Source organism: Chiloscyllium plagiosum, chromosome 24, assembly GCF_004010195.1.
Source record: "Chiloscyllium plagiosum isolate BGI_BamShark_2017 chromosome 24, ASM401019v2, whole genome shotgun sequence".
Lineage (NCBI taxonomy): Eukaryota > Metazoa > Chordata > Chondrichthyes > Orectolobiformes > Hemiscylliidae > Chiloscyllium > Chiloscyllium plagiosum.
Window position 1 is genome coordinate 11801120 of NC_057733.1, and position 12755 is coordinate 11813874.

General features: G+C 40.4%; 1 protein-coding gene across 1 annotated transcript; it reads right to left on the reverse strand.

The window, feature by feature from the left end:
* Nucleotides 1–4612: 4612 nt before the first annotated feature.
* On the reverse strand, nucleotides 4613–12546 carry LOC122562020 (recoverin-like). The gene is made up of 3 exons (XM_043714422.1): nucleotides 12084–12546; nucleotides 6065–6176; nucleotides 4613–5019 (listed from the first exon to the last, which is right to left on the reverse strand). The coding sequence occupies exons 1-3, from the start codon at nucleotides 12462–12464 to the stop codon at nucleotides 4910–4912; spliced, it is 603 nt and encodes a 200-aa protein (XP_043570357.1). The 5' UTR covers nucleotides 12465–12546; the 3' UTR covers nucleotides 4613–4909.
* Nucleotides 12547–12755: the final 209 nt, after the last annotated feature.

The following is a 12755-nucleotide window of genomic DNA, read 5'->3' on the forward strand; positions in this document are numbered from 1 at the left end:
AACAAAAAAAAACAAATGCTTCAAATATTTAAAGAGGCAAGCAGCAAGTTAGATGGTAGGGACAAATCTGACTTAACAAGTTGGTGATCTTTTAGAGCAGAGCCCTGATTAAATTTCAAGTTAACTCCTTATTCTCTTGCTCTTCCTCTCTCTTTTCAAATGCTTCCTGACTTGCTGAATGTATCTGGTACTTCATTATTGTTTGTATTTCAGGTTTCTAGTATTTTGACATTCTTTTTATCTGCCATGTTGCCATGGCAATTATCCTGTGGTCCAAAATAGGAAATTAAAATCCTATTTATAGAGTCATAGAGATGTATAGCATGGAAACAGACCCTTCAGTCTGACTCATCCATGCTGACCAGATATCCCAACCCAATCTAGTCCCACCTGCCAGCACCTGGCCCATATCCCTCCAAACCCTTCCTATTCATATACCCATCCAGATGCCTTTTAAATGTTGCAATTGTACCAGCTTCTGCCACTTCCTCTGGCAGCTCATTCCATATACGTACCACCCTCTGTGTGACAATGTTGCCCCTTAGGTCTCTTTTATATCTTTCCCCTCTCACCATAAACCTATGCCCTCTAGTTCTGGACTCCCCCACCCCAGGGAAAAGACTTTGTCTATTTATTCTATCCATGCCCCTTATGATTTTGTAAACTCTACAAGGTCACCCCTCAGACTCCTATGCTCCAGAGAAAATAGCCCCAGCCTGTTCAGCCTCTCCCCATACTTCAAATCCTCCAACCCTGCAACATCCTTGTAAATCTTTCCTGAACCCTTTCAAGTTTCACAACATCCTTCCACAATGTTCCAACAGTGGTCTAACCAATGTCCTGTACAGCCGCAACATGAACTCCCAACTCCTGTACTCAATATTCTGACTAATAAAGGAAAGCATACCAAATGTCTTCTTCACTATCCTATCTACCTGTGACTCCATTTTCAAGGAAGTATGAACCTACACCCCAAGGTCTCTTTGTTCAGCAACATTCCCAAGTACGTTACCAGTAATTGTGTAAGTCTTGCTAAGATTTGCTTTCCCAAAATGTAGCAGCTCACATTTATCTAAATTAAACTCCATCTGCCACTTCTCAGCCCATTGGCCCATCTGATCAAGATCCTATTGTAATCTGAGGTAACCTTCTTCACTATCCACAAGATCTCCAATTCTGGTGTCATTTGCAAACTTACTAACTATACCTCTTATGCTCACATCCAAATCATTTATAAAAATATTGAAAAGTAGTGGACCCAGCACCGATCCTGTGGCACTCCAATGGTCACAGGCCTCCAGTCTGAAAAACAACTCTCCACCATCACCCTCTGTCTTCTACCTTTGAGCCAATTCTGTATCCAAATGGCTAGTTCTCCCTGTATTCCATGAGATCTAACCTTGCTAATCAGTCTCCCATGGGGAGCCTTGTCGAAAGCCTTACTGAAGTCCATATAGATCATGTCTACTGCTCTGCCTTCATCAATCTTCTTTGTTACTTCTTCAAAAAAACTCAATCAAGTTTGTGAGACATGATTTCCCACGCACAAAGCCATGTTGACTATCCCAAATCAGTCCTTGCCTTTCCAAATACATGTACATCCTGTCCCTCAGGATTCCCTCCAACAACTTGCCCACCACCGACGTCAGGCTCACTGGTCTATAGTTCCCTTGCTTATCCTTACCACCCTTCTTAAACAGTTGGCATCACTTTAGCCAACCTCCAGTCTTCTGGCACCTCACCTGTGACTATCGATCATACAAATATCTCAGTAAGAGGCCCAGCAATCACTTCCCTCGCTTCCCACAGAGTTCTTGGGTACACCTGATCAGGTCCTGGGGATTTATGCACTTTTATGCATTTCAAGACATCCAGCACTTCCTTCTCTGTAATATGGACTTTTTTCAAGATGTCACCATCTATTTCCCTACATTCTATATGTTCTATTTAGTCTTATTTAAAATTAAATTAAAATTAATTAATTTCTCTGTTATGCAAAGGATCTTATTTAAGCTGGAAAGGGTTCAGATGGGATTTACTGGGATGTTGCCAGGAATGAAGGGTTTGAGTCATAAGGACAGGCTGGATAGGCTGGGATTTTCTCACTGGCTTGTAGAAGGCTGAGGGGCGACTTTAAGAGGTTTATAAAATCATGAGGAGTATAGATAAGGTGACTATGAAAAAGTGAGGACTGCAGATGCTGGAGAGTTGAAGTCAAAAAGTGCAGCGCTAGGAAAAGCACAGCAGATTGGCAGCATCCGAGGAGCAGCAGAGTGGACTTTTCGGGCATTAGCCCTTCATCCTCGGATGCTGCCTGCCCTGCTGCGCCTTTTCCAGCACCACATTTTTCAACTCTAGATAAGGTGAATGACAGGTGTCTTTTCCCTAAGGTGGGGGATTTCAAGACTAGGGGACATATTTTAAGGTGAGAGGAGAAAGATTTTAAAAAAGCCATGTTTTTACACAGAGAGTGGTTCATGTGTGGAATGAACATCGAGAGGAAGTGATGAATGCAGGTACAGTTACACATTTTAAAAATCATTTGGATAAGTACATGAAAAGAAATGTTTGGAGGGATATGGGTCAAGTGCAGGCAGGTGGAACCATTTTAGTTTTGGTTTATGGCCAGCATAGAGTGGTTGGACTGAAGGGTCTGTTTCTGTGCTATGAGACTCTATAATTTAGCAAGTTAATTAATGTAGTGGCTTCCTGGTATTTGGGAACAAAGGCTATATTCTGCCTGTGACTGAAAAATATTATGATAATAACTCAAGGTTACTGCGAACAGCCTTTGCATAGTCCTTGATGTTGCCTCCATAAACATTAAGAATAAGGCTGTGTTTGTGAAAACAGCTGGAGTGTGTAATGCAACAGAAACGTTGCATAAGTTAAACCACAATAAATACCAATATCTGTGAGCAATAATGTTGGTCTTCAGAAAGAGTTACAAAGTGTTGGCTGCTCACATGGGTCTGCACAGCTAATAGCAGCTGATCGAGTATTTATTCTGGTGCCATTTGTGAGAGTATATGATCTGCTGGTGTCACTTGTAACCTAATCACATTCAGTGAGGTGGTAGCACTGTTTGGGACTCTCCACATCATTCACAATGTAGTGTTACAGCAAATATGCTGGAGGAGACTGCTCCCATTTTAACCTCTCCATTTGATGGAGATGAATGCAGAGAAGGAGTTACAATGGAAGCCAATTGTTACCCAATTGCCATGTTTGCACTGCCCAGCAGCGGGGTGTTGGTTAGCTCAGTTGATTGGAAGGCAGAGTATTTACAAAGAAAACTCCAACAGCAGGAGTCCAATCCCTCATTGACTGAGATTAGGATGAGGGACTGTCCTTGTCAAGCTCTCACCTTGCCCTCAGCTTGGTGACCCTTAGGTTAAATCACCAGGTTGAATCACCTCTCCCTCTTGAGAGAGCAACTCTACAATCCAGTAGGACTATGGAAACTTTACCATAACTACCTACCAGTTTAAATCCTGAGTTTGTGTGTGTGCTGAAGCTGCCCAATGCCAACAGGCAAGGACCACATGATGATTGGAATGTCAAGGTTTAAAGGCATAATTCGAACCCAGCCAAGAGATGAACGACAAAGAATCATTCAAGTTGTGCAGCGTTAGAGTCACCCTTGAAATCTAGACTGGGACCAGAAGAGACACATGGGGCAGCACTTGTTAATAAATCCTGAGTTTGTCAATCCCTGCACAAACAACCATTTAAAGATTACCAGTCGGGTTCTCAATGTGACTCACTTGTGTTTGCTACAAGTTACATGTATGCATATGGAGGCCCCAGTCATCTGCAGACAAAATAATAATTTGTCAATGTGTTATATCTTTGCAATTAGCAGCTCAGAGGCCACTGTTCCCTGGGGAATTTTCCATTGCACATGTGACCAATCAGAGCTGTCTTGCATCTTTTGAATTTAAATAAACGTTTTTAGATAACTGCTCTATGGTGCAATGTCCATAGCAATGCCTCAACCAGTCAGAGTCTACTTACAAACAGTATCCTAGTTCTGACACAGTATGCATTGTTGTTCCTTTCTGAAACTTGTCACTCTTGCAGTTATCCAGATGGTCACAAAGACAAAAAGCATGACGCCATGTCTCTTTTTCCAGCAATAATCAAATTCTGTACTACTAAGTTAAATATTGAAGGCCCAAGTAATTTGACTTCCTAAAAAACAATCCATTTGACTGCAATGTAACACCAGACATTCTGCTGCTCAAAAACATTTTCAATAGCTAACTAATTGAGGCAACTCTCCCAATTGAATAGATCCTTACCTTTCATAATAAAAGAAATCTTGAGCTGATTTATGGCAAGAATCAATATCTGAATCCAGATTTTGCTTCTGAAATTCAGTTAAGTCTGCATTTCAATCTATGTTCATCCCATATGTGTGTAACTATCAATAGATTTCACTTAGTGTAATAAACAGCAAACTCAGATTGATAACTTTGAAATAAAGTCACCTCAGACAATTGTAGATGCATAGATGTTAGATTAACATCTCACCAAATTCACCAACTGGAAGACTGACAAAAGACAAACCATATCAGTTCCCATGAATAAGTACAATAAGCCATGTGTATAATATTACATAATTAAATGTAATTTATTTGGGACCCAAACGTCTCTTAAAATTAATAAATGGATATCTGTAAATGACCTTGAGGATTAAGAGCTTTAACCATCAATTTGGATTAGAAAAATCTCAATCACATTCATTATGTGCATGATAAACAGCGGAATATGCAAGTGTATTACAGTGAATGTGTACAGTGAAATATTATGGATTTAGATGTACGTTTACACTATTTATGTAGAAATATGCAATTTGTAAACAATTTTGAAACAGTCTTTGGAAAAATAGCTTCCTTGGTGAAAGTTAGTTCCGATTTAGTTTTCCTTTGATTTTCTGAGGTTCGAACTGTATCAGTCGGAGTATATCCTTGTTTTCCAGGGTGCCTTGAATAAACTCACCTTCCGATAATTTATCTGTGAAAAAGAACATTTAATTAAAAGGTGTATGTATCTAAAACAAATCACTTCAATTTGCTTTGTACAATATTGACATTTTACATTTTATAATAGGGTTTCTTTGTAACTTTAGTTGTGAAACAGCAGTGGTAATTCTTTTAAGGAAATTGCTCACATTTAAGTGAAATAAAATGTTATGGAAAAATGAATCTATTTTAAGTAAACATAAACCTGGAATAGCATCCAGTAACTAGGTCACAAGGAAGTGCTGGGGATGTGCAGCAGTTCACTTAGCATCAGACAAGGTAGGAGGTGTAAGGTAAAATCTTAGTCTTATTGAACAGTTCCTTTACACCTTCAGCTGCTGATGGCCTGTTGTACATTTTCAGCATTTTCAATGCTCTTTTGAGATTTCTAGACATCCCATTTTTTTTCTTTAAATCCTTGGTAAGTAAGCAGGTCTATTTTCCTTGTTCTAGCAAAATCTCTGTGTGTGATGGTTTAAAGCTTTGAGAGTTAGTTCACTCAGCTGTGTAATCAGCTGTGTAATCACAGTAATCACTGTGCTAAAAGTAACAGATATTTAAGGATTATTGATTATAAATTAGCAATAGGTGGATTATTGCTCCTTGTTCAGTATTTCTCCTATTGTAATATCTGACATCTTGACAAGTTCTTCGTTGTGGATTTGTAAATAATATTTAATTAGACTCTGCTATTAGTAACTATAGACTCCAACAAGGTAATGAATTAATAGAATATGCCATATATACATATAGATCCACATAGTCCTTACTAATCCATTGTAATTGTTAGTTAGAAATTTTTATTTCTTTGAATTTATTCCCCCACCGTAAATGGAATTTTATTATACAGGAGCAATATTTAATTTGCAGGTGAATTAGTATCACAGGATTAAAAATCTGTGTGCCTCCTCGGTGTCAGTGTATAGCAGTCATCAAAAGGTAGGGAGTTATTTCCTGCACTCCCTCCACCCCCTCAGAGCTTCCCCTCACCCCACCACAGTTCCTGCCTCTCCTCTCCGCAACCATCTCACATTTACCATTTTCTTTCTTGCCAAAATACTCCCAAATTTTATCAGCCCTCTTCTCTGGGGTGTTCTCATCCTCTGGCAGAGTCTTCAGTTCTTCTTCATTGATCATTTTAAATATTGACTGTGGAAAAATAAAACAACTGATTTCATCAAAGTGGCAATGAGTGTGGCGGACCATTGCAATAATTCTGCAGAGGACCCAGCAATGTGTGCTTCCCTTTTTCACAGATGTCGATATACAATAACGGTTTCTCTAACTTACACAGTTAACTTAACTTATATCAAACTATACTTACTTTTGATAAATCCAAGGAATGACAAATAAGGAAACAATGGGAACACAATTTCATTTTCAAATGTTCAAATCTTACTCCTCCTTCCTCCCCTAAAGAGCATTCTATTTTATGAAAACCCTTCCAATATCTTAAAACCATTGCCATTTTTCATTTACATGCCTATACTATGATTGCCAGTGAGATGATTGGAGCTAGTCTTGTTCTCAGTGTCTGTTCTCATGCATCTCTCAAAGTAACTTACTGGATAGAGATCAGGATCAAGAATTGTTCCTGTTTTACATTTTCTGTTACGAATTATTAAAGGACAAAGGAAGAAGGAACTTGGACACAATGTTTAATTGCATTACAGTCCATTGTTTTGATGCTACAGATATCAAAATAGAGGCTACAGTAAATCCATACATTTCTAACACTGGACAAACCAGGGACTATCTTGGTGAGGAAATTAACAAGGGCACTGGGACTGTGCCATGGAAGTGCATATAACATACTAAATTGTAGAGAGCCTTGGTGAGGTTGTATTGTGTGCAGTTTTTGTCTCCTTATCAAAGAAAAGATGTTCTAGCGATGGAGGGAGTGCAACAAAGGTTTTCCAGTCTGATTCTTGGGAGGGCAGGACTATGTAGGAAGAGAGAGTGGATTAGTTAGGACGATATTCACTAGAGTTTAGACGAATGAAGGAGAATCTCATAGGAATCTATACAATTCTAACAGGCCAAAACAGGGTAAATGCAGGAAACATATTTCCGATGATTGGGGCGTCCAGAATCATAGCTCACAGACTAAGAATATTGACTAGGCCATTTAGGACTGAGATGAGGAGAAATTTCTTCACCCAGAGAGTGCTGAGCCTGTGGGATTCTCTGACACATAAAGTGATTGAGGCCAAAACATTGAGTGTTTTCAAGAAGGAGGTAGATATAGTTCTAAGGGCTAAAGGGATCAAAAGGTAAGAGCGAACATTGGAACAGGTTACTGAGTTGGTGATCAGTCATATTCAGACTGAATGTAGGAAGCAGGAAGCTGGAAGAACACAGCAAGCCAGGCAGCATCAGGAGGTGGAGAAGTCAGCATTTCAGGTGTAACCCTTCTTCAGCACTGAAGAAAGGTTTACACCCAAAACGTTGACTTCACCACCTCCTGATGCTGCCTGGCTTTCTGTGTTCTTCCAGCCTCCTGCCTGTCTACCTTGGATTCCAGCACCTGCAGCTTTTTTTGTCTCTAAATGATCATATTGACTAACAGGTCAGACTCAAAGGACTGAATGGCCTACTACTATTTTTATTTTCTATGTTTCAATGCTGATAGTTCAGTGAATACCTTTTCTTAACCTTGAACAGAGTAACATGTAGTAAGCAGCAAGAGAGACTCCCCCGCTCAGATTACTTGCTGGATAACATTTCCAGTCATTGTTGAGTTTGGTGTCTTTGTCTTTTATTGAAGTCTATAAGGTGTGGTGTCATACATGGTAAAGGTTTCCCTTTTCACTTTAAGGATCCTGTTCAGGCTACCTAATCCCACCCATGGGTGCAGGAATCTGTCACTTGCTTGGCTGCAGCAAAGCCAGGAGGGGAGGGGTGGGGGAGAAGGTAACATGAAACACTGAAAGTGGGAGATGGACAAAGGGTTGAAGTGCTCTCAGCAAGAGGTCATATTTACTCAATTTCTTCAGTGAACAATTCTCTTATTGTAATCTGTGAGAAATTATATGTCAAATATCTCTACTTCACTGAAGTGGTACATCTGCTGCAGGCACAGAGCAGAGGCAGAACAGCATTGCCAGTGACAGTGAAGGTAATTCATAGATTCATACAGTGCAGAAAAGGCCCTTCAGCCCATCGAGTCTGCAATGACATAACTACCGCTAAAAATGCACTAATCCCTTTTTCCTGCACTTCTCACACATCTTTGAATGCGATGGTATTTGAAGTACTCGTCTAAATATGTTTTAAAGGCTGTAAGTTTTCTAGCCTCCATTACCTTCCCAGGTAGTGCATTCCACATTACCACCATCTGCTGAATGAAAGCATTTTTTTTCCCAAATCCCCTCTGAATTTCCTGCCCCTTACTCTAAACCTTTTGTAGATTGTAGCTGTGTCCATACACCTTGTTTCTCCCAGCGGTGGGTTTTCCAAGACTTTCAAGTTTGCTCTTCGCCATTGCCTAGGGGAAGACACTGAGATTGAGAACTCAAGGAACATCTGATTAGGTTTTGATTCTTTCTTACCTGAGAAAAGCAGGCAATGTGGGAGTACATCTTTGCAAGAATCACAAGGGTCCCCGCATTTAAGGTACAGCATGTGTTGTTGGCAGGTGTAAATTCTGAATTGCACAGCAAGCCAGGGTTTCCACTCCATCTCAATGTTCAAGTGGTGTGTGATTGTAGTCAGATCTACATGAGGTTTTGTAGCAACAGTCATGATGCCTTCACTCTGCCATGTCTGGATCTGCCATGTCTACTTGCAGCAAGATCACAAATCAGAGGTCATGGTCTATCTGCCTCACAGTAGTCACCAAGAGGCTGTCATCAAAGCTTGCTATGGACTGCACAACTCCTGTGGATGCAACCCTTGCCACCAGGTCTTGGCTGAGCCGCAGTGGAACAAGTTGAGGAATAAAAGGAGGGAAGAAGTCTAAAGGAGGCACCCTTCCCATTCTGGCTGGCCTCTGAGTAACTGTCTCATCTGACTGTGGAATGAGAGAAGGTAAGTCCATTTAACCCAGTCACACATCATACCTGTCAAAAGCAAAGTTCTGCAGATGCTGGAGATCTGAAATACAAACAGAACGTGCTGGAGAAACTCAGCAGGTCTGGCAGCGTCAGTGGAGAAAGAAAAAGAATTAGCACTTCAAATCCAATAACATGCCAGAGAAGAGTCAATGGACTAAAAATATTAACACCTGTTTTTCAACAAACAAACCAAAGGCATTTCTTACTTGTAGAAGACTATATTTACGTACATCTGAGGCATTGGGAGGGTCTGATAACTGAACGGACTCCTATTTAACTTCAGCAGAATGACCTCAGACCATGATCTTTCCCCACTGCACCTTGGCTGCTGTGCATCTCTCAGCACATAATCTTGGACCTTGGAATGTTCCAGTCTGCAACACTCAGTCGAGATCAACTCTTTGCCCTGGAGGCCAATAAGTTTCAGGCAGACCAAAGAGTGTATGGTCCTCTTCCATGTTTGTATTGGTGAGTGTCCCGGAAAACAGACTATCGAGCACAGAGTCCTGCAATAAAGTCAACACTGCACCTTTTCTTACTGTGTTCCATTGACCACAAGCTTTCTGGCAGATCTACCAATGCAACACCCCTTTCATTGTATGTGACCAGCCATTGCCCTCAGTATCCTGATTCATCAAAGTTTTCATCAGATTCTCCTGCAGCAGGACCCAAGAGTAATCTCATCCTCTGGCCAATCGCTATTGCTGCTACCTTTGACATCTGATTCAGCTCTAGGATTCTTGTGCAAATCCTATCTCTGAGCTTTGTACAGTGTCACTGTCTGAGCTGTGAACACCAGTGTTCCCTCTTCATAGCTGTCTTCCTGCCCTTTTACCACTCGTGAAACTTCCACAGCTGGTGAGTTCCTGAGGATCTGACAAAAGAAAGGCACGTGGCTCGGGTTGTGTTGATGGTCAGCGAATTTGTGGGGGGGGGGGCAGTAAGAGGTCTGTTATTAAACCATGTGCAACTTTTAAATCAGAGGAGATTATGAGGTGAGGGGGAAGCTGAGAAAGAGGACTCAGTATGAGTCCACCTCTGCAGATAAATAGATACAGCCAGTCCTGTCCCCTATCTCTCAAAATCTGTGCTTCCAGTTATAGCCCAACTTGATCATCAAGAGAGTTGGAGCTGCGCCTCTGAGCAGGCTACAATGAGTTTATGTGATTTGCCTGCCACAGTTCAATAGCAATTGCTGGCAGTTTTGCAAATCAATGTTGAGATAGGTGTGGTGGCATATATGAGGTATGGGTAACGATTGATAGTGATTATCAATAGGTGAGTGAAGGGAATTGATGAACAGAGCAGTATTTGGGGTATGTTATAAGATTAGGTTCTGAGAATATGAGATTTAAAGATAGTTTCCCTGAATTTGAGCACTCACCTGAAGGCGTTGAGCTTAAAGCACTGCATCCGGATCCTTTCAGCTACACTGGATGTGTTTGACCATGAAATCTAACTGCTCCTATTGCCTTCACAACCTTAATCTAGAGGGGCCTCTGAGGTCCTTGTGGATGGAAGCCATCTCCCTTCTTCTCCACCATCGGCATTAGCACCTCCAGCGCTGGATCTGAGACTCTTGATTAGTCAGTGTTCCTCCTCCTCAAAATCACGAGTTACTTCCAACAGCTTCTCCAGCCAGTATACATCTTCACTGCAAAATGCAGTTGCCTTTAAGTCGTGGAAGTTAGCTTTAAGTGCTGCTAGCCTGACAGATCTCGAGAGTCTTCACTGAAGTATACAGTCACCCAAAGCACTGCACTTAAAAATCATGCAAGTCAGCAGGTTGTTTGAAAGTTTCCTGCTGCCTGCATTGGAAAGAATGAGCAGATCATAATCCCCACATTTGTTTTCAGGGCAAATGTTGTCCCTCATGTATTCAATTAAAGCGCTTCATGATCTCGAGACATCTAAAAGAGACAATAAACTGCTTCTGAAGGACAATGACATGAAATATGGCCATTGTTAAAAGATTCAAAAAGTCAATCACCACATCCCAATTGCTATCCCTTAGTATTTTTGGTCATGAGTATTCCAACACAAAAAGCAATGAAGGAAATAGAGCTCATTAATTTTGAGCTTTAATATGTTTACAAATTCCTGATGCAGCATAAACACTCCAAAGTCATCACAACTATTAAAGTAACATAATGCAACTGAGTAACAGTGAAGAAACCATTAAGAACTCTTTCATATATCCACTATATTCGCATGGACTGCAACTGTCCATTTAATCAGTCTCCTTCTATCTAATAAGTATCTGCTATTGCAATTCATATCCTGATTGAAAGGTTAGTAGATAATTTTACTTTTGATGGGTAGTATTATTGATGTGATGTGCTTTACATTTAATTATTGTGCCACAAAATTAGTGTATTCATTCTGATGATGTTATTCAAATAAGATTGGGGATTTTTGCCAGTAACTGAGTTAATATTCCTCCTACAATCAACATCATGAAGAAACAAATGATCTATTATTTTGTTCCTTTGCTGTTTTTTTTTCAAACTTTGCTGCCAGTATATTTTGTGTTCAGTCCAGTTGTACAATCATGTCTATCCCTCAAAAGCAAAGTGCCTAAGGATATCTTAGGCTTATGCTTCAATTCTTTAGAAATAAAAACAATTTCAAGATTTTGTTTTGCAGTGAATGTGTAAAGTTACTTCAGAGTTTGAAATTAAGTTTTATAATGATAGAGTGTATAATGCTTGCACTTGTGTTAGGAAGCCCATGATTGCGTCTTGGGAAGAGATGAGGAGGAAAAAAAGAAATAGCGTTAACTCATTCAGCTGAGACTATTTCTGCAGATAATGGTCACTCTCTACTGAACAGCTCTTGACTGGAAAGGTTCCCTCCAAAGATTCCCTCCCTGCAGCTGAATGGTAAACATTAGGAAGAATTAGAGAGAAGAAAATAACACCAAGTTGAAAATGAAGTTGTTCACCAATTTACAAAACTGGCATTGTGCAATTTTGGGCATTGATTTAAAATTGATCCATACCTTAACAATTTCCAGTATTTCTTCCTTGTTGATTGTGCCATTGCCATCCACATCATAGAGGGAGAAAGCCCACTCAAGCTTTCGTGAAGTCTTTCCAGAGGAGGTGAGGTGAAGGGCGATGATGTATTCCTTAAAATCCAGGGTCCCATCACTGTTGGTGTCAAAGCTCCTGAAGACATGTTGAGCATAATCTTTGGGGTTTGCATCTGGGAAGAAGCCAGAATAGATCTTCTCAAATTGTTCCCTGGTGATCAAGCCAGATGGACATTCCTTCAAGAATGTCTGGTACCACAAGGAGAGTTCTGCTTCTGTGTACTTGGTGTTCATTTTGAGGTCTTCCAAGATCCCCTTGGATAGGGCGCTACTTTTAGAGTTTCCCATTTCTACTGTCACAACCTAGAAGAAGTAAAGGACTGCACAAGACCTCTTCAGACTTTCCAAAGACTGCACAGACTGATAGCAGAACTGTATTTATCAGAACAGATTAAGCTTTATGGATTAAAGGGATTAGTCTTCATCTCCTTGCCTGACATTCACAAAGACAGCAAAATTCTTACATAGTGCAAGCTAATTAGCTAATGGAAATAACTGACCTAAGGTCGAAAATTCTTAAAATTGTAATGAACATCTGTCCTTGCAGATGGTTCAATTTCTATATCATGTCACTTTGCA